This window comes from Amblyomma americanum, chromosome 5, assembly GCF_052857255.1.
Source record: "Amblyomma americanum isolate KBUSLIRL-KWMA chromosome 5, ASM5285725v1, whole genome shotgun sequence".
NCBI lineage: Eukaryota > Metazoa > Arthropoda > Arachnida > Ixodida > Ixodidae > Amblyomma > Amblyomma americanum.
In genome coordinates, this window is record NC_135501.1 from 204,654,639 (window position 1) to 204,679,996 (window position 25,358).

Genomic DNA, 25,358 nt, shown 5'->3' on the forward strand with positions numbered 1-25,358 from the left:
GGGGGGGGGAGGCAAATTTTGCAGCGGGCGGTGTTTTGTTGCTGAGAAAACGAATTTTAAAATTTCCCATTTCGTCGCCTCAATCAGAAATTTCTACAGGCAACCTTCTACGTGTGACTTAACTGGACGCACGGCCATCGTTACTCGCTCAGCGTTTGCTGAAGGACAAAATTCTGAGCTGGCTTTCGGTCATTTTCGACAAATAGTGACCTAAGCTCTCATAGCCGCCAGTTTCGCCAATCAATGTGCACACGATATGTTTTGTGACGGTAACCGTGGCGTCATAGAACAGTTCGTCGTAATGCCGTCAATTGGTCGAAACCCAGTTTCTGTTTCCTGGTTTTTGCTCTTTCTTAAATGCTTCAGCTTGGTATTTTGAAACTGGTTTTTTGCACACCCCCCCCACCTACCCGAGTTGACCTTTAATGAGTAATTCTAAAGAATTGCATAGTGAATCTTATCTTGCATGTTGTGCTAATGATGCATCAAAGACCAGCAAGGACATCACAGCAACAGGCGACAGTCACTATTCACCAGTTTCAACTCGAATACAACACGTCCCGTGTTTATTTGATTACACAGAAATTTCCCATGTCTGAGGGGCTTTATTTACACAGTGCAGGAGGAAGTGATGCAAGGTGTTACTTAGGCTTCATTAGCGAGCTCCTGAAAAAGAAAGGAAAACATTCGCATTATTTACGCATGGCAAATTAAGTCAAAAACATCGACCATGCATATAAGACGTGACTCACTGGTTGAGTGCTTTTGAGCCTCCACTCAGCAGGATGTATGGGCTCTGCAGTTCCTTCTGTTTCTCTTGAAGCAACTTCAGTGTGCTGAGAGGAGTGTCAGTCGAGCTCATCTGCTTCAGTTTCTGTGGGAGGCATCAACGTAAAAAAAAAAAAACATTTAGCTAATAGCTTTTCCAAGCAAAAAGCTTTGAAAATTTAATGGCTGAATAAGGTACCAAAAAAATAACACAGAAAATGTAAAATTAGGTCTCAAGAAATGAAACGACCAAAACAGTCCTTACTCCATTACAAGTGGTCAAGAATGAAAGCCCATGAAAAAGGAAAGCAGCAGCCTTCCCACTTGTCCTTACTTTGCCACAACTGGTAAAGAATGGATGTTAAGTGCTGCCCACACACACAGAGAAGTTCAGGAACTAAGTGGAATACAACCTAAAACACAAATAAGTAACTAGATAGCAGTTACTAGATAGTAGTAGTCAGGACAGGCCCCTCGTTGTGGCCTCGCCTTTGTTACTAGATAGTAGTAGTCAGGACAGGCCGCGCGTTGTGGCCTCGCCTTTTTTATTGTTGTCTTAAAGCTACGTTCTCCATTCAAACATTAAAACTAGACAGTAGGAGTGATCTAACTCAAGCTTAAGGATGTATTAGCACTGGCAAAATGACAGCCTATGATCTGCTACAAGGAGTTCCTCAACAGGAGGTGGTCAACAAATGAGGACTGGGACAGGAAAAAAAAAATCTTTAAAGAATTCAAAATAAAGTTTGTAAGCTGGGGCTATGAAAAAATAACTCGGATTGGAAGAAACAGGAGACAGCAGATCAGGCTTTTCTGCCACGAGAGCCATACCGCATGCTGGTCAAGCTTCTTGGCACGCTTGTCGACCTTGTTCTTTCCTGAGCCCTTGCCGTGGAATTTGTGGGACAGGTAGCGGAACGCCTCCTTGGCATTGAGCAGTCGTCCGCCATCGTCAATGTACTCCAGCTTCACGTCCGGCTTGTACGCATCCTTCTCCTTGAAGTCTGACACGGGGCCCGAGTAACGCTCTCGCCGACTCGCCTTGTCGTCATCGCTGATTGGATAGTGAAAGGAAGGAGGTAGTGGACGGGAAAACAGCGTCATGCCTTTAGTTAAAAACGACAATGGAACGCGACATTAGCGTCTCTGGTGAAGAGCGCACGTCAAAGCGAGAGCCGTGACCTTGAGTTGCCGCACACCTTGTTTTCTAAAATTCAAAACTCGCGCTTTATTTTTGGCGGGACGACTGAAAACAAAAAAAAATTCTCGGCAAATTCTAGATTACATTCGAAATTGCGCTGTCAAATCTATCTTGAGGGGGGTACCCATACAGAAAACAGGAAATGCACACGCACCTCCAATAATAATTGGTTTTTGGTGGAAAGGAAATGGCACAGTATCTGTCTCATATATCGTTGGACACCTGAACCGCGCCGTAAGGGAAGGGATAAAGGAGGGAGTGAAAGAAGTGAGGAACAAATAGGTCCGTAGTGGAGGGCTCCGGAATAATTTCGACCACCTGGGGATCTTTAACGTGCACTGACATCGCACAGCACACGGGCGCCTTAGCGTTTTTCCTCCATAAAAACGCAGCCGCCGCGGTCGGGTTCGAACCCGGGAACTCCGGATCAGTAGTCGAGCGCCCTAACCACTGAGCCACCGCGGCGGGTAAACACCTCCAATTAAAATACAAATTTGTTCATTACGTAATTAGTCAATTAAGTCGTCAATGAATCAAATAGCCGCAAGGACACGAACTCATAGTCAAGACAAACGACGCAGTACGATGGCGCGTCAGTTTATGCTCGGAAACGCACTTAGTCCTCTTGATGTGGGTCGCCCATCGATATGATTCAAACTAGTATTTTGTAGTTGGAAATAATTCTAAAAGATCCCTAGACACTTATGGTGACAAGCCACTGCACACTATCACCGTGGGCGATTTTCCACGTATCACAATCGCGGCTCGACATGCCTGGCGAGTTCACGCGAACGGGCCTCCGAGCGTCTGCTGTGGTGAGTTCACGCGGATGGGCCTCTCAGCAGAGAACCCAAATTCCGACTTTTTATGCGAAACAAACGCACGATGCGAATTTGAAGTAAAAGACAAATGGGCAGCAGTCAACAAAATAAGAATTAGTGCACAGAGCCCGCTCAGTTTAAGCCATTGACCGTTACTTTTGGTGTTTATGAAAGTGGTCATGCTAAATGAGGGCCGACGCGCAGTGGATATATATGCATCGGGCGTTTTCACATAATTTGTGTTGTATAAAAGGAGAGACGGTTAGCACTCCCCTTGATAAGGACGGAACGGCCCCTGGGCCTCACAACACATATGGTTAAGGCACAGCCGCTTACTTCGCGGCACTTAACCTCATTTTTTTTAAATCTTTTTTTTTGCGGTTTTCCTGTCCGCTATGTATATCGCTACGCGCACCGTTCCGCCACATGCTGAGGGTTTTATGCATTTCTCTCGTTCTCGGCAATGAGGACAGGGATAAGATGTCCATACTGCACTGAGCACTACATTAGACAAATAAAAATAGCGCTGAATTAGGCCGGATATTCGAATCTCGAGCTGCATACCGATAGTGCAAAATCCTAGACCCGTCGAGTAAGCTACCAAAATGTATGTTTAGACGAGCTCTACCACATTTACAAGGTATTTTTTAGAAAAACCACGTCTAATAGAACTGCAGGCATGAAACTGCAACACTGAAAAGGGCCATGCATTAAGAATGTACCCGCCGCGGTGGCTCAGTGGTTAAGGCGCTCGGCTACTGATCCGGAGTACCCGGGTGCGAACCCGACCGCGGCGGCCGCGTTTCGATGGAGACGAAATGCAATAGGCGCCCGTGTGCTGTGCGATGTCAGTGCACGAAAAGATCCCCAGGTGGTGAAATTATTCCGGCACTTCTTTCTTCCTTTCTTCTTTCACTCCCTCCTTTAACCCTTCCCTTATGGCATGGTTGAGGTGTTCACCAAGATAAGTGAGACAGTGAGTGCATCATTTCCTTTCCTCAATTTCAAAGATGTACTAAAATTAAATATTCCAGAGGCACTTGAAATTCTGCACCTGACAAGAAAAACAGTGGACCCAGATTTTAACTTTCTTGAGGAGTCATTGAATGAGTGGGAATGTCATATGGGTCAGACAGCGACACACTCTACTACAGCCTTACTTACATGTCCTCACCACTGGACTTAACCTGTCTTCCCACCCACTAAATTCTGCATATCAGCCATGACATCCCACAGTGCAGTGCTGTTTGAAAACTGATTTCAAAAGAAATGCTGAGCGCTAGTGGGTAATTGACATGACAAATTGAAAGAATTTGTTTTCCGCTATGGAACCTCATTTCAAAAGGAATGTAATTGCTTGCTTCCTCTTTCCTTATTTATGGTTTGCTGCTAATGGGCAGTTTCCCCTGATTCAAGTGGGCATTCTATGTATTTCTAAACTACAACCACATTATTCAGCTCTCCAGCATATCCAATTCTTTTTCTCCATTTTGAGTATGGTTTAAAAAACTTTCTCATAAGGTTCTCTGACATGAAAAATCACTGATGTCCAAATAAAAAAAATCCATTTGAGAAGGAAGTACTACAGTGACCAACAAAGGCACAACATTTATGTATGCCTTTATATCCTTGAGGCTTTAGTGAAATCAAGGGCTTGAAGATTTTTCCAACACTACAAAAATATACACCAAAATTACATCATTTGGGGCACTTACAAAATAAAAATCTCTGCCTTTCATTTTTGCTCTACACCAACTTTATGCTGTCAAGGCTCAATATTATTCTTACTTGAGTACCAAAGTAAAAATGCTGCTTAGATGAGTCACTTCCACTATCATCCCTTCTTAATTTTCACATAACGTAAAAATACAAACTAATACTATCACCTCACTGCTGTGCACACGAATGCTGAAGTTGTAGTTTAAAGAAAGACCTACACTTGCAACCTGAAAACATTTCCACCAGCCAAAGCTGGCATGCTCGCAGGATTATCTCCTTCATGAAGCTGCAGAAAGCTTGCCTACCATAAGCTAGGTGCTTCAGGTGCTAAATGAGCGGTGTCATTGCTGCGCCCACATATAGCAGTGCACACACCGGGCTACAGAGGATGTAAGGTCAAACAAAGTACTGGCTAGCAACTATTGCAGGTTATTTGCAGAAGTACACAGTAATAATCTATAGGCAATAGAGGAGCAGCAGACATGACACAGAAAAAAATGAAGCACTGGAGGAAAGAATGCACAAGATGCAGACTGACATATCATTGAAACACTGTTAACAGACATACCCTGCGTGCTCTTGCCCAGCAGGCTAAAGGCACGAAATATATTCCACAAAAAAATTGACAGAAAGACCCGCACACATCAATGACAAAACCTGCTGCACATACGGAATTTCTGTGAAGTTAATAGGAAAACCCAATCATAACAAGAATACTGGTGGAAGGTCGTCGGTGGCTAGTCAGTGCTTGTTTCATCTAGTATACTGTATGCCCATTTTAAAATCCAAGACACTAGATTTTTTTCGTGCAGCCTACAGCTTGGATGCAGCTTTGAAAGCGAATACTATCTTACACCCCAGCAAGATAGCTTTGCAACAAGTTGGAGCTGGTAGTACTGTCAGCAGAAAATGGCACACAAACAAGACAACTGAACCATGAACAGCAAAATGAGAAGCTCTCAGCGGGGAAAACTTCAATACAAGCTGAGGGCAATTTCACTTCAAATGCACAAAGACTGCCCTACAGAAGTGTTAATCAGCCTCACTTGTATTTCCTAATATGTTGGGGCTTTTGTGTAGGCACTTCAGTTCTCTTAATTGTGTTTCATTCATTGCTGATGGTACTGAAAGGCCACCTTTCTCCATACTGCCAGCATACTTGTGAAACTGTCTAGCACATTTAACGATTTCTCCAGCAGTAAACATGCCTGCTATTTAATTAGTCTGAAGACACAAATGCACAAAAAAAAATTTCGGGTACTCACTAGAACTTTTCCTCGATGGTGTATGACTGCGCATTCAGGGCACTGTGCTTCTTGGGTGTAATAGCTTGCTTCTCTGCCGTTTCGATGTAGCCTGTACAAACAGCTCATCTCGTAAACAACACTACCAGAGCAATCATGGCAGATGTGGTACCGCTCACCAAGCGACTGTAATGTGCAGTCTAAGAAGCATAGTTTGTTGCCATTAAGCATGGAGATTCATGCAAACAGGCAAATGTTTCCAGTTGAGCATTGTGCTCAACAGGAAATGTCTGCCAGTGTATGTTTCAAAGGTACATTTTTGGAGCTTTACAGAATAACTAATGAGCACCTTAAAATGTTTTATGGGCATGATGCTCTGCATCAATCAATTCAGTCCATATCACCTACAGTAAGGTGAACTTTAGATTAACAGAAATGTGCCCCACTTCTGTTGTAACATTATACTAGGACACATCAACAACAGTGAAATGGGCTTACTATTTCTGGACCTAGCTAGCCTGAATTAGAGTAACAGAAAAACAACTAACAAATAACTAAAAAGGAAACTTTGTTTTTACAATTACTCTGGTTACCTGCTACCACCAGTTGTTTGATGGCTGACTTCAGCTTGTGCAACATGGTCTGCCTTCTACGTATAATACGAGGATGATCCAAAAGTAAGGTAACAAGAATTTTTGCAGGTGTCGTGTTCCACCTGTTGTTTTCAATTCCCTTCAGGGCTGCAGTAGCCAACCACAGTTTTATTGCACAGCTGTTAGGTACTTCATATCACGGTGCTAGAAGTACTTGAGGTGATACCAAGGTGTGCCTCTGCCATGCAGATGGCACGGAGAGCATTTGTATGAACAAAGCTTAGGTAATGTAATTGACACCATAAACAATTTATGTCCATGCTTGTGCTTTACCCAACTCTTTTCAGACATAGATTAGTTTGGGAAGAAAAAAATAAACAAAAATAAACAATGGGAAAAAATGTTTAATGTTAAAGACTGCACTTATTCCTTTAACTTTTTTTGAATTTTTTTTCTGCATCGATTTTTGTTGCATATATTCCTGCTTTCCTTGGTTCAATGCCAGCATTGCCTGCTTGGTTTAATAGTACCAGTTGTAAAATTCAGTTGTGAGTCAAAGCTGCGTACTCCTCCCTCTTTTCGTATGTCCGGTTCTTTGTGTGCTATAAGAACTACAAGGTTCCATTATTTCCACAACTCTCACCGAAACCCTTTTAAAGGTGGGATGAGTCGGGTACGAATCACACAAACAAGTAAGCGTCAGCTCTACAAATGCCTCACCTTTCTTTACTGCCAGCTTCAGGGCACCCGAGACACCAACCGAAAGGTCAGGTTCCTCTTCTAGAATGGGCTCTTTTTCCCGATCCTGACACAAACAGTAAGATGAGAGGAACAAAAACATTCATTCGCCTATTCAATGCGAGCTCCACCACTGAAGCGAATGGCGCTACACTCCACGACAGCTTTTTCTGCCATTGAGTGGAAGCTGCGAAGCCACAGTATGCCCTCTCATCCTACACAGCAGAATTTAGTCCCTGCTTGCAGTTACTGATTTTCTCTTAAAGCATAGTATATAGTTAATATTTGTTATTTCAGGAATATTTATAGCTGAACTTCCAACTTTCAATGTTGAAAGCCAAGGAAAAGAAGTTTTCTTGATCAATTTATAGAACGAATTAGCTAGGCATGTCCAGTTACAAGTCTCCATACACGGCGACAGCTGCCCCAGCGACCGGATGAACGTGCCACAGAGAGCAGCACACCAGGTGGCCAGGCGCACCATAATGCACCCATACTATTTGGTGGAGCGGTGTATTCAAGGATGCTTCACCCTTGTCGTGTTTAGTTCACTGCCAAGAAAAACTGTCGCGGAGTATAGTCTATCTTGTGCTCCAAGGGGGGATTGTGTGATTCCTCTTGCTACAGGAGCAGAGGGCGCCAGAAAGAATTTGAGTAAAAGACATCGGTCGTGTTACAATTTTCTCTCTTAGCGAGCTCCTGCATTGCACACTGTGGCCATGTGTCATGGTAACAGTGGCACGCTCTTTCAGAACTATGGTGGTGAGTTGGGCTTACTCGTTCATAATCATTCTGGTAGAGCACGAAGACTGGACAAACAGGTATAATACACAACACAATCGCTTATGGGTTGTATACCTATCTGTTCGTCCTGTCTTCACGCTGTTAATAACATGCACATTACTTATGCTTCTGTCACAGTGGTTGATTGGTCCCTCAAAGCCAGATGTGTGCGACATGGTTCAGTACAAGCTCAACAATTTCGATTTTAAAGGTGGGGAGCTGCGAGAATCTGGTATTTAAGCTCAGAATTGGCAAAAACGCTTTTTCACACTGTCGTGTGTGGCAGCAAGCATTTCAGAGAGCAAGATTTCATTCTTGGAGTTGTCGCTAAACTTCTTAATAAGTAGCAGCTGATGCCAATGGAAATGGTTGAAACACACCGCCACTGTTTAAGCATTTAAAGATTGTTCTGTTTCCTCCAAGACCTGGTATCATCCACACTTCCCAGCTTATTTATTCTAGAATAATTCAAGGGAGCAATTGAGCGGCGCCGCATCTGGTGGCACAAATCAAAACCGACCGGCCCACATTTGATTTGTACTGCATTGATATGGCTTGGCATATTGCACAGCACCGTATGCGCCATACAGAAATTCTTTTTTCACCAAGGTTTACTGACCTCGTGACCATTCACTTTTCACTAGTGGCGTAGCAGCTCCAGTGCTATCCACAACAACATGCATATGAGCGGAATTGTGGCTGGGAAATGCTAGACACTGCACCATTTTAGCGGTGTATAAACTTACCATGTCAATCTGCAACACCCTGTTCACTCAGTGAGGTGCTTAGTTACCGAAAAAAGTCGGTTTACTGCCTTGGATGGACTGTAAACAGGACCTCAAAGCCATAGATATGAAAAGTAAATGGCCTGAGACACACTGCAAGCAGGAGAACGACACACATGATCCCCCTATCAGCACCATGCAGGTGCTGCCAAGACATGGTATGTCCTCACGCCCAATACTCTGAGAACACAGAGCTCAATATACAAGAGCTCCAAGCCCATTGCACATGAAGCTGCACTAGTAATTGGCCGCTGTAGTATTCGTGACAATGTGCATTACGATTGCATGATGTTAGAGACCTCAAAAAAGCTGCCAGACTGATAGCTTGAGAGCCACAAGCCTCTGCACTGGCAACCTCACGTAGGAATCGTAGCAAAAACATGAAATACAGTAGAACTTCGCTGTTACATTCCCGGCTACTGCATTTTCCCAATTACTACATTTTCGTAAGCAAGTCCCGCTTTAGCTCCCATAGACAACCATGCAATACAAACTCCACTGTTATATTGCAATTGTGGCAGCGTTCCCACATGGCACTTCGAGAATGCCATTTCGCGATAGTTGTTTATGCCCCATGCCGGCATTTTGACAGCCTGCGGTTAGCATTCACAGAAAAGCGACTGCAAGTTGGCCAAACCGAGACTCTACGTTCTATCAGTGACCGGCACCGTGTTCAGCACCTTTCGGCACGCTGCACCAACGTCGATTTTCTGCCCACTTATGGACAGCATGAATTAATAACTATAGTGCTTGTTCATGCAGTTCTATAGCCGCTGCAACATGAGTGGAACTGACTTAAGGCGCAAAACGAAACTATGCCATAGCAGAAAAATCTGCGCAGGCAGCACTGTTCAATGTGCGTTTGCTCGTGCTTACTCTGAGGCTGTTGTTTACGTCATCTGCTCTTCTATTTTCGCGCGTGGCTTATAGAGTCAACTTTTTAGATTGCAGTAGACGAGGGTTGTGCAGAATTACACCTTCACTACAAAAACGGCGCAAAAGCATATGTGTTCCACAACTTCACCCAGTCAGCACACGCTCCCTCCCGGCTGCTGACTCCTTTCCATCAACAGCTACTCAGCCAGACGAAGAACCATCGCCGGACGTGCTTAAGCAAATGATCGCGAGAGCCAAAAACATTTGCAAATTCCAGGGACGCATGTTGCGCTTAGAAGGAATAAACTGTGGATAATGATGTACAATTTTTTCATTAACAGTATTCAGCTACTCCTTTCCCATGGCGGTGCGTTTCTTTTTTCCACAGTCCCACAAAAACCATAACAGCTGGGTTCTATTGTACGTGTCACGAAACCACGCTAAAGAATATTGGTGCATGCACTTTCCTGTTTCCCCCACATGAATACTTTCTCTTTCTGTAGAAACTAATGGAAAACAGATCAATGATGGGAACAAAATGCAGAACCTTGATCTCCACGGGTTTTTCTTCAATGTCAACCTCGTTCCAAGTACCACGATTTGCCGCATCCGGTTCAGCCTGATCTTCAGCTTCCTCCTCTATGTCCATGTCCTGAAAAAAAAAGAACAGTAAGTACTGGTCAACAAGCAACAACATTCCATGACAGCTGTCACAGTCTACATTAAGATCACACATTTAGCACATTATCCTCATGAGCCAGTACCATGGATTACAAGAAAGGAAGGATATAAATCTGGGTCACGTGCCATAAGTTCCTCGGCTTCTTCGTCACGGTTTCCAGACATGCCATACGTTGGGATGTCACCAAGAGTTCGGCAGAATTCTGCCGTAGAGTTCAGCACAATTGCTTTTGAAGAGTCTGCGTTGCCTTCACCCTCTCCTTGGTCGCGAGCCAGTCTAGCAGACTCAGCTATCTGTGGTGAGAAACAAAGAATGAAGCATTCACAGACCTGAGCAGCCACCCAGTATATAAATTTGAATAATCTTTACAATACTGTTTGTATCTAACAAAATTTCAAATCTCTTATAATGATTCAGGAAATCTGGAAGTTTGTGCAGCTTTTTTTCTTTACAACCGCAGTTCATCATACTAATTATTCCTAACACTAAGGAGAGACATTAAAACAACCAGCTGCTTGAAGTTGTCTACCAACACAGTCTCGCTCTGCCATTACATGGCCATCCTCACCAGCTCAGCAAGAACAGCAGTCAAAACCAAATGTCCCAGTTTAGTATAGTAGCTCCAGTCCCCCGACTGCGACAAACTTTCCGTCAACTACAATTTAAAACCAAAAAAGAATTGTAAAGATTTGATTGGTAGCAGCCCTACAACTGTACTTAGGCGGACACCAATCCTAAGTGCTTCCTAGTTATATCAGCTGCAGATGAATATAACACCACAATGCAACACTATAACAAGAATATAACAACATTAACTAGTCTGCATAACCCACCTTCTGGAAGGAGCTGCCCTCAGCCCGACGCAGTCGCCGCGCTTTGGTTAGCGCAGCTTCCAAAGATTGCTCAGCATCATCATCTTCAACAGCCACGCCAGTCAAGTCTTCATCAGGTCCAATCACATCTAACGCAAGAAGGGGCGCCAAAGCATAAACACACTGTACACCCCAACTGCGCTTCGCATTTCAGGGACCTCACTATGGCATTCACAAAACAGTACTGCCCACTAAAAAAATTGTTCGATCTAGGAGTTCAAATAAAAGGGAGCTCGATTAGGCTTCCCTAGTACACGCGATGATGACTGGGCCACAGCGCCAGTTCGAATAAGCCAGAAGTTCAAATTAGGCGAATATAAGTGGATGGGATTCTACTGTCCCAGCCTGAGATACAGTCGCCGACCGATTTTTCGGACTCGAAGGGACTCGAAAAATGGCCCAAATAATCGAACAGTCCGAAAAATCCGTGAAGTACAAAAAAATCACTTTATTGGGATGAAATCGGCTTAAAAATGTCACTGATTTTACCTCGCAGCAAACCTCTCTTGCTGGCGACGATTTGCGCCTGTATGTGCGCCAAAGTTGCGCTTTCACTGTACATGCTAGACAGCAAGGTCACCGCATTTAGTTGGAATACTTTCCACGCTTCTTTGAAGGACCCGGCGAGGCCATGTTGTCCACAACCCGAGTGTGCACCACACCGCTCGTTAAACACATGCAAAGTAAAGATGAGGCACTTTACACTCAAAGCGGTCGTACCGCCGGACGCAATCACAAAATGGCGAACGGATGTAACTTCGTGAAGACTGAGCGCCACTTGGTCGATGCGGTCAGAGAAACCCAAGTGACGAAACTGCGAATGGCCAACGTATGAGACCCGTCGCGGTGGCTCAGTGGTTAGGGCGCTCGGCTACTGATCCGGAGTACCCGGGTTGGAACCCGACCGCGGTGGCCGCGTTTATGGAGGTGAAACGCAAAGGCGCCCGTGTGCTGTGCGATGCCAGTGCACGTAAAGGCCCCCAGGTGGTCGAAATTATTCCGGAGCCCTCTATTACTGCACTTCTTTCTTCCTTTCTTCTCTCAGTCCCTTCTTTATCCCTTCCCGCCGAGATGTGAGATGGCTTCTGTACAATTTGCTTCCCCCAACAACCAATTTTCAAAGTATGGGACAAGCAATAACTGCCCGCGACAACGTCGGCGACAAAAGCAAGTTGACGGTGATGACAATCCGTCTGCCACCTCAAAGTGTCAGAAGTCGCAAGGACCTCTACTGGCAACAATGAGGTACCGAAAGTATGTCAAGCCAATCCAATTGCAGCGTAAATCCACCTCACTCCAAGATGGCGCCGTTTGTGCCAGCGAAAAGCCGATAAGATGGACGATTTAGGCCCGCAGGCGACTGAAATTAGTCCGAAAAATCGAACTTTCGGACTTTTGAAGTCCAAAATATCCGTTGCGAATATGTATGTGCTTCTATGAGGTGACTGACGGTGCCTCATCGAGGTCCGAATTATTGGAGTCCGAATTACGCGTCGCCTACTGTATATGCAATTTCATAAGAGAATAACTGGTTCACTTTTTCAGCAATGTACTATGATGGCATATAATTTACCAAAGCCTGAACATGCATACAGTACTGTTCAATAACATTTTTTGCATTATCGCTGCTGTTATGACGACTGAATTGTGGTCATTATCTCTTCACTTGCTTGCATGTTGCTCAGCTGAACACATTATCTTTTACTAGCACATGCAAACAGTCTAACATGTTTTGGAGGATATCCGTTTGCACTCATGCCCTTATTTCGTATTAAACCCAGATACCACAGCCGTGTCTTTTCAGAACATTTGGGCTCAATTCAACCCAACTAGACCATTAAATCAACCGCACACTTCTACAAGATGACGTTAAAGCTTCCCTCCTTCACATGCAGCTCTTGCAGGTTTGCTCACCTTCCTCCTCGGGAGGTTTTGCAGCGTCCTCGAAAAAGTGCTGGCTTTGAGGATTTACAAAGACAGGCTCGGTAAAGTTGTTCTCGGGTCGCCGCCTGCAAACAACAGATAAGTACAACATTCAGTGCGGCCTAGTCCAATCGCCTAAAAGATTTAGCTCTGTCACAGTACTGTAGGCAAATGCATCAGCCTAAGCACGTGTGGCCACATAATACAAATATAAGAGCAAAAGCAAGAACGGTAAGAAGGGCAAGGAATAAACAGTTGGCAATGAGACAAAAATAACACTTCGAATAAAATAACAGAGATGAAAACTTTGTAACAATTTTTCATGGTCATCACTGATATATTAAACATGCAAAATATGATAAAGCCTGTTATCATGACCATCCAAGCCATATGTGACAACAGATGGTTCATACCTACTCTGCCGTCAAGACTACTACAGCCAACTAGCTGAACAACACACTCAAAGAACCACTTCAGTTTTTCTTTAAGACCCACTAAAGAGCACTGAATAGTTCAAAACAATAATACACTGCCTGCAAAACTTCCAGACCAGATGTTACCATCCCCAGAGTCCCTACAATGCTGGCTGTACAACTCTGTACAACTACGAAATTCTAAGAGGTGTTCTATGATGGTAAGCTATGCTTCTTGATAGTAGAAGTAGCACTGAAAACCTGTCTAAGGATGCAGCACTATTGTTCACATATAAACGTCACGAGCATATAGTATTCTATTAAATAAGCCTGTAGTCTGCCTTCAGATTTGACACAGCATCAGCTAACTACCTGCTCTGACATGAATACCAATACTAATGCTAAATAAGCAGCTGCTTTATAATGGCCATATCTGCTCAACAATTAAAATCTCTTGCACAGCAGGGAACTTGCTTTTTGTCCAGCATAGGCCAGAAGGCATGCAACGTTTAATCATCCACGACTAGAATAATGTTTGAACAATGCGAGCACACCCGCCCATTTCAGCTGGCACCTTGGCCAAGCCGCAAGCAGAACTTTGTCAGTTACACGAAAACCGAAAGCTAGAGCAACAATGTAGAACCTATCCAAGGAGAAAAAAAAAGTATACAGTGGCACAGAAGACAATAATGTATTACTACCTTGATCCATGGTCCCTCTTGTCATCTCCATGGCCTGGTAGTGGAGCGAGGTCATCTACACTAAAAGCGTCGCGCTTCCGCACTTTCCTCACTTTCTTCTTGGGTTTCTTGAACTTTGTCTGCAAAAAGAGACAAATGCAGCGACGCATGAGATTCATGCAAACTCTCATTAACACACAACAGACATGTGCAAGTACACACTTCAAATGGTTGAGCAGGTGTGCGTATTTTGATCATTTAACAATTTAAACCTGTGACCCAATTTCAGGTCATCAACCCTTCCTGTTAGATGCGCATCATAGTTTAAAAATCAAGCCGATGCAAAAACCTGCTTGTGTCGATTTCGTTTCTTCAGAAACATATAATGTCATGAAGCAATTACTTTTCATTTTCCGAACACTTCCTCTCCGACTGCTCCTACGCTTGCAAATATTAAGAGGAAAACACATTTCTGTTACAATAACCACACACTGTCACATACTATTCAGTTCCACTTAATCAAGATGCCAGCAAAAAGAAATATTTAAGAGAACAGAGACAGCTACAGCTTTCAGGACACAAGTTCTATAGAATTCTGAACTAAATGCTTACATTGCAGCAGAGACAGTTTAATCAACACCACAATGTAACCAATGCATTCAACAAAGAACAATAGGCTCAGAAGGCGAAGCAAGAAAACATACCATCTCATCAGGAGTGAAGTACTCAGTAGCAAGCTGAGGAGCAGGCATAACCAGGCTATCCTAGAAAATCAATCAAAAGGCAACTTACTGTTAACTTCAGTTACGATAATACGTAAATGGCACAAATGAAAGCATTCTCAGTAAGATCAATGCAGATGTAAATTTTGTGTCTTCACTGAAATAAACCAAAAAGTAGCCTTCACATTACATTTACATTAGGCCAATACTAGAACATGGATGTGTTGGTTAGAGCCCATGAACTTCAAATTTGTTAAACACGCTAGAACGGGTGCAGAACTGTGCTGCTTAATTTGTATATTGAGGTTACAACTTCACAGAGTTACCAAAAATAAGAGTACTGCTGAGATAGGGCCTATTAAGTACAATTTAAAAGCACTTTCAGTTAGAGATGCTTTGTAAATTTTGTCACTGCAAAACAAAAAAAGAGCAAAAAAACCTATTTGCTTCTCCCACATTTCACGTCAAGTAGACATGGCCATGGGTGAGAGATAAAGGAAGCGAAATGAAAAACCAGCACATTCCAATGTGAATTATTTTTTCTCACAAACGATTAGAATCGACTACATTAACAAGTTGCCGAGTGCCAATCTGGCCTGATGGGTTTAATGTCCCAAAGCAACATATGGCATATGAGGGATGCGGTAGTGAAAGGCTCTGGATTAAATACGGCCGCCATGATTCAACTCCGAGCTGTCGCGACCAGCACCCAAACATCAACGCCACTAAGCCGCCATGAGGCATTCGAGTGCCGATCTGGAATTATCTAGTGTGAGATATGATGTGCAGTTGTCCTCTTTTGTGTTTGCTGTCGTTGACTGTTGTTCTTCTTTTCTGTTATATTGTTCTGTTAATACACTGTTCTGTAGCATTATATATTCATTATCCTCCCCCATGTAATAATCCCTCCAGGCGCTGGCAGGTACCGTGTATTCACAATTATGCAAATCTCATCGGGCTGCAAAAGATATGCGTATCACCCGAAGGTCGCATCTGCCAAAGTGAGAAAATCCGTATGCAGAAGCACAGGAAATGCATTCACGTTAATCTGTCTACCCCTGACAAGATTTATTTATAGTCACACGCCACTGCTCACAGCGCGGATGCGTATCATGCGCGCCAACAATCACGACGTCAGTAATGTACGGGCGGCGCGCTACCCAAGCTAATTTACGATATTGCCAATGTGCCAGCGCGCACTGCGCAACTGGCGATTGTGGCGTCAGCGATATGCAGGCAACACTTAGCGCTAAAGGGTGCGATCGCGGCTCGCGTTTTCATGTCATCTGTAGTGGTGTGGGAGAGTGTTTAGAACATCTGAAATTCTGCATATTGCACACAGTGCACTCCAGCCAGGGAATTTTACAAATTCGTATCATCCTCAGATTTGTATCAACCATGACCGTAACATCCGAGACTCTACTGAATGTACGAATAAATAAATAAAATATAATAAAATGTCTTAATAGAAAGATAACAGTAAAAAGTGTAAAGCAAGAAAACTAACAAATGCAATTACTTCTCAGGCAAAAAAAAAAAAAGGACTCTGTCTTACAACACACAAAGCAAAACCAAACGAAAGATTTTCAAACGCGTGAAAGGCTGCAGAGAGAAAAAAGAAGTGTATAACTTTACGTCTTCAGCATTCAACACATTTGTCTATACTTGCAGGAGCAGCAGTGCAATGTAAAAAAAATTATACCGTTTTTTTATTATAAGTGGAAATCTCAGCAGCTTTCAACAAATGTCACACTTTCTTCCAATGCCACTAAACATTTACATTCAAAGCCTACACTTTATTTTATGTGTGACAATGGGACCAATCACACAAAAAATAGATTGTACATATGATCATCCCAATCATGATCGTGCCATCAGTACCACTACTTGAGGGATTCAGACAATCACTGATGCATTACAACAATTCACTATGCAGCAATGTACATTCTGTACATGTTAAATAATTTTCATATTCACTTCAGAGTTTCTCCAGACAGGTCATCGACAATTGAAACTAAGCCAACATTTGTCTGGTACCATGTAGGACGATCAAAATGCATAAGTACATACCATCTGTTTTTGCTTGAGCTTCATTCGCACCATCTCCAGTTCACGTTCCTTATCTGCCTCCGTGGGACCCGCACCTAGAATGTGAACAAGCCACCATGTTCGTAACCTCAGCAAAGGAGACAGAAGAATGGAGCTCAAGAACCCATATGAACTTACCAATGCAGAACTTGTCCCGCTTGACACCTTCAATTTCTTCGTCGTACTTGTACAAAAGAGATTTCTTCTTCACCTAAACAAAAGAAAGGAGGTGAGTGAGGCCAGAAAAAATAAGCAAAATGTTCAGCAACACATGGGTACAACTTAAAAGCTATTATGTTCAAGAGAACCAAAAAAAAAATTGAAATTAACAATGACAACAATAACGACTTCAGCAAGATAAACTGACTAGCTCGAAGGCATAACTGCGTGGTCAACTACAAGTTGCTACTCATTTATTTCAAGGATGCACTTGCCCTTTGGTTCCGTTGTTCAGATCCACTGTTCACGGATGGAAATCGTTCAGATAGCGATAATGGGCTAATGCTTATGTATGCAGAATTCGTCATTCTCTACTTTACATTCACAAATCTTTGCGAGTCCTCATACCCCTCCAGGCACAATGGTGCAGCAGTTACGCGATGCGCCACTGCCCTGTGATGGCAGGTGCTGCCATCAATAGGGCTTGTGAGACCCAGGTTTTACTTCATGACGAACATCTCAAGAACAATCATTAACTGAACTGCCACTTGCCATGGTGGAAAGTTTGGGCAATGGCAAATGGGCAACCTGCCAGGTGTATACATATATATACATACCAGGGCAGGTGGTCAGCCTGCCACAAAGCAGGCTTCAGACAAACAGACAAACACATACGTACCGGCTAAAGGCAGGGAATGGTCACTATAAGTGCTAATGCAATAAAAGGAGAATTTAAAATGTTGTACTTTGTTACAGAACACAAACAACTTTGTGAGCACCAAACACAAGTACTGGATACTCACAATTCCAAACTCATCAACTTCGGAGTCATCATAAGGCTGGTAGCCTGGCTTGCCCTTGCGGTTTTCCACATTTCGCTCAGCCCTCTCAGTGTCTACCAGGTTGACATTTTCAAGCACATCCCCACCTTCGTCCAGGACGCCTAAAGAACACGAAATGAGCATTTATCAGCTGAACGCTTCTTCATGATTCGTAGGTGCCAGCAAGCAACATTGTGTTGTTGGCTGTCCCTTATTCAGTGAGAAACTCTCGCAGTAAAGATGCTTCCACAGTTACCTTGATCCTTCAGTGTCAAAATGACCGTCTGGCCTTCCTTGAAACGGTCTACACCATGAAGAACTTCAAGACCTTTGAGGTGCTTGGCTGAGTACTCCTACAGAAGAAGAGAATGTAAGCACTTAGTTCGAACACGTTCAACATTGATAAAGAAACAACCAAACTTACCTTTGCTGGTCTCAGCTCTTCTTCCACAAGCTTTCCAACACCAAATTCTTCATCCATTTCCTCTAAAAGCTTAGCCTACAGTAACAACAAAGACAGATGCTCAATTACTAAAACTTATAATTCTGCATTTGAATCAAATTTCAATGTGAATGTCAAAGTGCAGACTACAGCAAATGCCCATTAAATTCAAGATCACATCCGGTCCACTGTGAACATTATAAATCAGTGGCCTAGCCAAGCACAACACTAGGCAAAGCTTAGTAAAGCACAGAAAGAATATTTAACCACACATCTGTCATGAAAGAATAAGCCATTCTGGACCCACGTTTTTGCAGCACTGAGATCTATCTATTTGGCTTGCTTTATTGCATGTTTATACGTTCAGCTTTTCATTCCATTTTTCCAAGCCACAAAGGTCACAAGGCTTATTACTTAGAAGCTTTTACATTAAGCAATAGCCTTGTATCTAATGCTGTCTAAAATATCAGCAAAACATACTGTGTGACGAAATATAAGCAATATTAAGAGATGAATCCCGCCCCCTTTTTTAGTGGTAGTTCAAAATAAACAGTGGTGATGGTCCCGCCGTTTTGAAGATGAACATTAGCCATGTACTACAGTGCAGTCAACATGTTGCCATCTGACTTGCATTCATTCTCATACACGTGCATTGTGCAAAACAAGCTCCAACCATGATCAGAACTTGGTAAAGTTTGAGAAAATAGAAAAAGAGCCATTCAATGTCGCCAGCTGAAGACCTGCTCACCCTCTTTTCAGCCTTTTCTTTCTCTTCCTGGAGCTTGCGGCTTTTTCTGACCCATGCCAGAGCATCATCGTCTTCTTCAGCCACGTCACCCAAGCTCTTGACCTCTCTGGAAAGAGACACGCTCTGGGTATCGCACAACACCGCGCACTAACAACAAGCTGAAGGTCTTAACATTTTTGCTCCCAACCATTGTGGCTATTGAACAAAACAACGTGCTCAATTAAAAACAGGCCTGGACGCTGACATTTGCCATTTTGGCTAAAAGTATGACTCCAGCACTGATTTAAAGGAGTATGTGCAATGTTCACGATCTATAGGTGGCATGACAAAATCCAAGGCGGCTGTCTAGAAGAGGGTACTGCTGTTTGCTCTATGTTTTTAAAAACAACAGCACGGAAAACGGGGAGTTCAAGGGTAAAAAACACAGGACAAGCACTTGTCCTGTGTTTTCTACTCTTGAAGTCCCCGTTTTCCATGCTGTTATTTTTAAAAATGTATCAACAACTCGCCCGCCTAGCTATCGTGTTGTTCTATGTGCAGCATACCAGAATTTTAGTATTGAAACGTTGAGGTTGGTAGGCAACAGTATGGCGCTGCCATTTACTGGCCCATTCAACTAAGAAGATATAATGAACCACAATGGAGCACAGAAAGCCAGAATTCGATGATTAACTGAAGGCGGAGAGCAGCTGCTGACCGTGCGCAAGTCACATCATTTGCTACGGAGTGAAAGTTTTCACTACCATGGATTGGCTACGTGCAAGCATCAGAGCTGCCCGTACTTTCTCTGTCAAGGTGTTTTTAAGCCTACCGTGTTTGGCTGTAAAGCACAAGGCCCAGCTCTGCCCATGTATGACATGAGGTCACCAGATTGAACACGGGAGCTAAGGACATTGCGAGTAGGCACCAAATTTTTGCCCGTGTGTTTTCTTCTTTGTAATGTTATGTAAGACATTAGTGTACATGGATCACCATGTCGTATTCACCTCCAACATCTAAACAATTATAACTAAATTCTTTCTCTCGCTATGCCGTTACGGTTCAGTATAGGTTACGTGAGGCATCAAAAACAGCAAGATTGTTAATTCACTGTAAGCAGCGATCATATAGCAGTTTTTATTCTTCACATTATCTACTTAACCTTGCCATCACAGCCATTGCTCAGCTATTGAAACCGGAACCAAAGCAGCATGACAGGAAGCATTGAATAAGTTTCATCATCATCATCATCAGCATTACTACACCCACTGCAGGGCAATGGCCTCTCCCATGTCTCTCCAATTAACCCTATCCTTTGCCAGCTGCATCCACCCTTTGCCTGCAAACTTCTCAATCTCATCCGCCCACCTAACCTTCTGCCGCCCCCTGCTACGCTTACTTTCTCTTGGAATCCACTCCGTTACCCTTAAGGACCAGCGGTTATCTTGCCTTCGCATTACATGCCCTGCCCAAGCCCATTTCTTTCTCTTGATTTCTACTAGGATGTCATTAACCCGTGTTTGCTCCCTCACCCACTCTGCCCGCTTCCGATCTCTTAACGTTACACCTATCATTTTTCTTTCCATGGCTCGCTGCGTTGTCCTTAACTTAAGCTGAACTCTTTTCGTTAGCCTCCACGTTTAGACACCAAATTTTGGATTCAGTACTGTCCTCTTTGTAATGATGTGCAAGAAATTAGTGCACATGGATCACCACATGATATTCGCTTACAAGCGTTAACTAACTTTCAATTGAATTTTTCACCTCTTTCTGTTTCAACAGCTGAGTGATGGCTATGAAGTCGATAGTCAGTATAAGTTACATGAGGCAAGAAAAATACTCCAATATAATTGTTGCTTCATCATTTTAATTCACTACAATGCTAAAAAGCCAGAATGCATGAAGAAATCAGGCGACTATACTGCAATTTTTTTCAAGCCTCACATGGCCTTAGCTGACCATTGGCGTCATAGCTATTGTTGGCTGTTGAAACCTAAACAAGCACAGGTGAAGGGAGAAACTGAACTGTAAATTATTTAGCAGCCATAGGCAAATGCCACATGGTGATCCACCTATAGAGATGTCTTACGTACCATTACAAAGCAGACGACATGCGACTGAAATTTCAAGTCTACTATACACATTTAGGTTATAAATTATTTACTGGTCTAGGTGAACACAACACGGTGATCCATAGATACAAATGTCTTACGCAATGTTATAAAGAAGAAAACACAATCAAAATTCAATGTCTATCCTCCTTTAATGTAATCTATCAGAAAGAAAATACAACACAAGGCACAAGATGAAAAGTAAATTAATGACAAAATCTACACATAAAAAATAACCAAACTGTGCCATGCAGCGAAGGTAAGGCATTGTAGTTAAACCTCAATTTAGTGAAGTGAAAATGAGTAGTACATTTTTCTTAACGGGCAACTCAAGGGGTTTTTCGAGACAAACGTGTTCCAATGAAACTTTTACAGCAGGTTTTCCTTCCCGTCTGGACCATTTTTACCAAGTTCGGCAGCCAATTCATTCTTGCACACATCAATTTTAATGTTTGCCGTTACTGTGGCTTCAGATCAGGTGATTTCTGCGAGCAACACACTGTTTCTGAGGTCAGAAATATTATTCACATGTTACTGTCCACTCCATGCATGAAAAGCAAATTTTGAGGCTTGTATTAAGGCATCTTAGGCACTTTATGAAAGGAGTAGTCATTTCCAGTTCTTACTTAAGCCATTCGATATGCACACAAGTGTTTTTTCAATAACATCTGTGACATTATCGCTGTATCAACCAGCATCATCCCTGCCCACGATCCAGGTTTTGGTTTGCTATTCTTGCTGTTTTAAAATTGTTCTACTTGTTATTTCGAAAAGCGTTTTTTTGTGCCAGAGATAGGGGACTCTATGGAATGTCGTGCGATAATTACTAATTTAAAATGTTGGAAAATTCACTGGGGTTGCCCTTTAAGTGCAATAATTTCATTATGTGGTGAAAGTACTTGGTTGCACAGCTCTCAACAGATGAATCACAGCTTGTTCCTCAAATCAGAAAATTACTGTGGTCCAGCTGTGATAAACAGCAGCTCAACTAACATGGGAGCCTCCCCCTGAAACAGCAAGAACATGCTCCACCACATGCTATACAAGCCATACTTGAATGTGGGTGATTACACTCACCTGTACTTTTCAGTAATTTTCCTCTTCTCCCGACTAGCAGTAATCTTCTCTCTCAGCTTCTGTGCTTGCACTTTTTCCTGCATGTTCTCCGTCTTGACAAACACCTCTTTCCGCTTCTCGCCTTCCTCTTCATTGGCATCGCCGGGCGGCACATCTCCAAGACCTGGCAACACAGACACATTTTCATGCACAAGCCTCACAGAAACCTAAACCAGATTCTGCAAAAACAAAGACAAATGAAAAACAGCTGAAATAATAATAATTATATAATTTCTTTATTTCCAGAAGACAACTGGATGGTCTCTTGGGCTAAAAGCTACACAAAAGCTTGACGAGGCCCAAGAGACCATTACAAGGCAGCAGCGTAAAGAATAGAAACATAATAGATGAATAGTACATAGGTAGACAGTAATAGGGAAATAATAAAACAGTTACTGTGACAGGTAATAATGATGTCAATCACAAAAAGCTACCAGTAATGAACTGAAACCAAAATAAAACAACTGAAAAGCACATACGCAGAAACAACAAACAAAAATTAATGGATCACAACTGCACAAAACAGGAATGTAATTGTTTTAATGTAATTAATGACAGACGGAACAGAACTGCAACACTGCTGTGAGACATTTCTTTCTGTGATTTTGGTTTCAGGACAGTAGCAATAAATAAAGAAAAAAAAAACCCAATAATACATTCAGCAGTGCCATGGCTGTTCGTATCCTACGTTCTTGGCAGTCTGAACTGCAACAGACTCAAACACTCAGCCCAACTTTTAATGACTCACATATTTGCACTCACCACATGGCGAACAGAGTTGCAAAGGAAGAAACAGTGACAGTGATTTTCTTTAAGGCGCAAGGGCATCTGTGGCCAAAGAGCGCCATGGCACAAGGTATTTTCGTTTTTCTCAAGGTGGGGTCAAGGACCCATTTCCTAAGCATTTCACCCTGTTTAAGCCGAGCATCAGGTCAGGGGAAGCTTGCACGCACTGTATCAACGGTGGACAACCGGCGCACTGGGGATCGAACCCCGCACCTCCCGCATGAGAGGCAGATGCTTGGACCACTAGGCCACTGCTGCGGTACCCAAAGGAAGAAAGAAGTGAGAAACCTTACCTGGTATTCCACCTCCATCTACTTGTAGTGGCTTCAGTCCGAGTTTCGCTCGTAGCTTGCTGGCAGGAGGAAAAAAAGAAAATGACAAGGACGATATGGTACGCAACCCTGTCAGGAACAGTTGGTAGTGTCAAAACCAAAATAAGCCACTTACTTGGTTTCCTCAATGCTGAGGGAAGACCTCTCTTGGTTTCCGCTGTCACCTGAAGAAAAATATGACGCATAGTAAGTGTGCTAGAACTTCAGAGTTGGTTACCGTCAAACACTACTAAAACAAGTGATGTGCACGGACGATGTGGACAATCCAGAAACAACCGATTCAGCACACACTGATGCTAAAATTAGAGCACTCGATGTCATGACCATGTTAGCTTAGAGTTTTAGCTACACTGCCTACTGTGACAACATATACACACTCTGCCCTACTCATAAAATGTACAGGCAAGTTCTTCGATTATGGAGCAGTGGTGACTACATGGCAGTACCTATATTTGTAAAACTTGAAAAAAAAAAAGCACCTCCTGACAAACGTTTTGTAGCAGGTACTTGAGAGAAAGAGTGCAAGATCTTGACACCTGTTGAAAAGAATGTGTGCGGAGGGAGCAGTTAGCACGAAGAGCGATGCTATGGGCACCGTACGCTGACCGCAGCTACTTCCAGCTTTCGTGCACAAATCGTGCATATAGCCATAACTTAATGCTGTCGAACGTGCAGCAAGGCTTTGACAACTGGCATTCCTTCCACAAGTACTTGCCCATCTGCAGGATTCTAATGTTCACTCGTTTCCTGAACGGGTGCTAAGTTTGGCCTTTCAAGAAGCAGCTTCTCAGGAAACTAACCGGAAACTATTTGTTGAGACAATATAAACGCGGTGTTCACACAGGCAGCTCTTATATCCGGAAATAACGGACACTGCGGCCAGTCACTCAGGCACTCACTCTCGGATCCGCTCTGCTCTTGCTTGACCCGAGGCGAGACATCGCGTTCCTCTTTGACCCGGACCTTCTCTACGGGCTGCTCCTCATCGTCGGCGGGCGCGCGGGCGCGCTTTCGGTCGCGGTGTCGGTGTTTCTCCTTGGTGCCATCGCGCTCCCTCGATTTGGAGCGCGAACGACGCGACTTTTTCTTTTCCTTGCTCTTTTCTTTGTCCCTTTCACGGTCCTTGTCCTTGTGTTTCTTGGAAGAACCCATAGCTCCTTTACTGCAATTCGCAGAGGATCCACGCGAACTTTCAGCGAGAGAGACTGGCTTCAAAACAACGACGACAATACGCTCGCCGCCATCTCTCTATATTGATTTCGATTTTGGATCGGATTGGATCTGTGGTAGACAGATGGTATCAACACTTAAAAGTAATTCTATTTTCTACCCTATCTTAAACAGCAGAAAAAACTTATAGCGTAGCTCAAAATATGGCTGTAGAAGTTGTTTTTTTTTAATGACTAAGATCGTAGACTGGATATGGGCTAGTAATGACTCATGTGAAATAGCGCGGGAAATTTGGATGTGGAAAAATACAGTTACTGTAAAATGCGTCCGTGGTTTCGCAATATTATTCACAGCTCTCTGAAGACACTCTCACAAGCTAGCGATATTCCACTGACTTTCAGTCATTAGTCGCGTGGCCGAGGTTGCAGCGATTTGATCTAGTGCGCAGCCTTTGGCCAAGTGACACGTGGCCTGTATTACACGGGCGCGCACGGACGTGTGTGTTAATCAAGTACATAACAGATCTGTGCTCCACTTACACTCTGTAAACAAGCCTGAGTTAATTGATGGAGTATGATGTCATGGGCGCTCCATTATTGCATACTACTCATGGCTTCTGGCAAGCTACCACCCGTTAGATTGTGGTGCGTACGAGTATAGTAAAACGGACCGCATGATTTTTTTTTTGTTCTTTAAACTTTTTCTTTTTGCCAGCGACTTCAGTGTAGCTGCGCTGTTCATATACTGCCCAGAAATAATCGAACTCAATATCTGAGTCATTTTCCC

General features: G+C 43.3%; 2 protein-coding genes and 1 non-coding gene across 3 annotated transcripts in view; 2 read left to right on the forward strand and 1 right to left on the reverse strand.

Moving 5' to 3' along the window:
• The window catches only part of LOC144133501 (kunitz-type serine protease inhibitor dendrotoxin DaE1-like), a 92,007-nt gene that overhangs the window by 61,891 nt on the left and 4,758 nt on the right, over nucleotides 1–25,358 (forward strand). The gene's annotated exons all lie outside the window — the stretch shown is intronic.
• Nucleotides 538–24,659, reverse strand: LOC144133499 (U4/U6.U5 tri-snRNP-associated protein 1). The gene is made up of 21 exons (XM_077666639.1): nucleotides 24,302–24,659; nucleotides 23,518–23,566; nucleotides 23,364–23,422; nucleotides 22,246–22,408; nucleotides 19,079–19,184; nucleotides 18,313–18,387; nucleotides 18,145–18,241; nucleotides 17,871–18,010; nucleotides 17,047–17,119; nucleotides 16,891–16,964; nucleotides 14,803–14,862; nucleotides 14,120–14,238; nucleotides 12,997–13,091; nucleotides 11,044–11,171; nucleotides 10,336–10,503; nucleotides 10,076–10,180; nucleotides 7,067–7,151; nucleotides 5,775–5,865; nucleotides 1,600–1,822; nucleotides 753–874; nucleotides 538–666 (listed from the first exon to the last, which is right to left on the reverse strand). The coding sequence occupies exons 1-21, from the start codon at nucleotides 24,552–24,554 to the stop codon at nucleotides 642–644; spliced, it is 2,310 nt and encodes a 769-aa protein (XP_077522765.1). The 5' UTR covers nucleotides 24,555–24,659; the 3' UTR covers nucleotides 538–641.
• On the forward strand, nucleotides 3,030–3,152 carry LOC144135590 (U6atac minor spliceosomal RNA). The gene has a single exon (XR_013315536.1). It is a non-coding gene; the product is annotated as a U6atac minor spliceosomal RNA (small nuclear RNA).

What these genes read in the sequence shown, in the direction of transcription:
- LOC144133499 (XM_077666639.1), bottom strand. Translation starts at nt 24,554, where the DNA reads ATGGGTTCTTCCAAGAAACACAAGGACAAGGACCGTGAAAGGGACAAA. An exon ending in GAAGCTGGCAGTAAAGAAAG is followed by an intron (nt 5,866 to 7,066) that starts GTGAGGCATTTG and finishes CTGTTTGTACAG; the next exon opens with GCTACATCGAAACGGCAGAG. An exon ending in AGAAGCTTGACCAGCATGCG is followed by an intron (nt 875 to 1,599) that starts GTATGGCTCTCG and finishes TGCCTCCCACAG; the next exon opens with AAACTGAAGCAGATGAGCTC.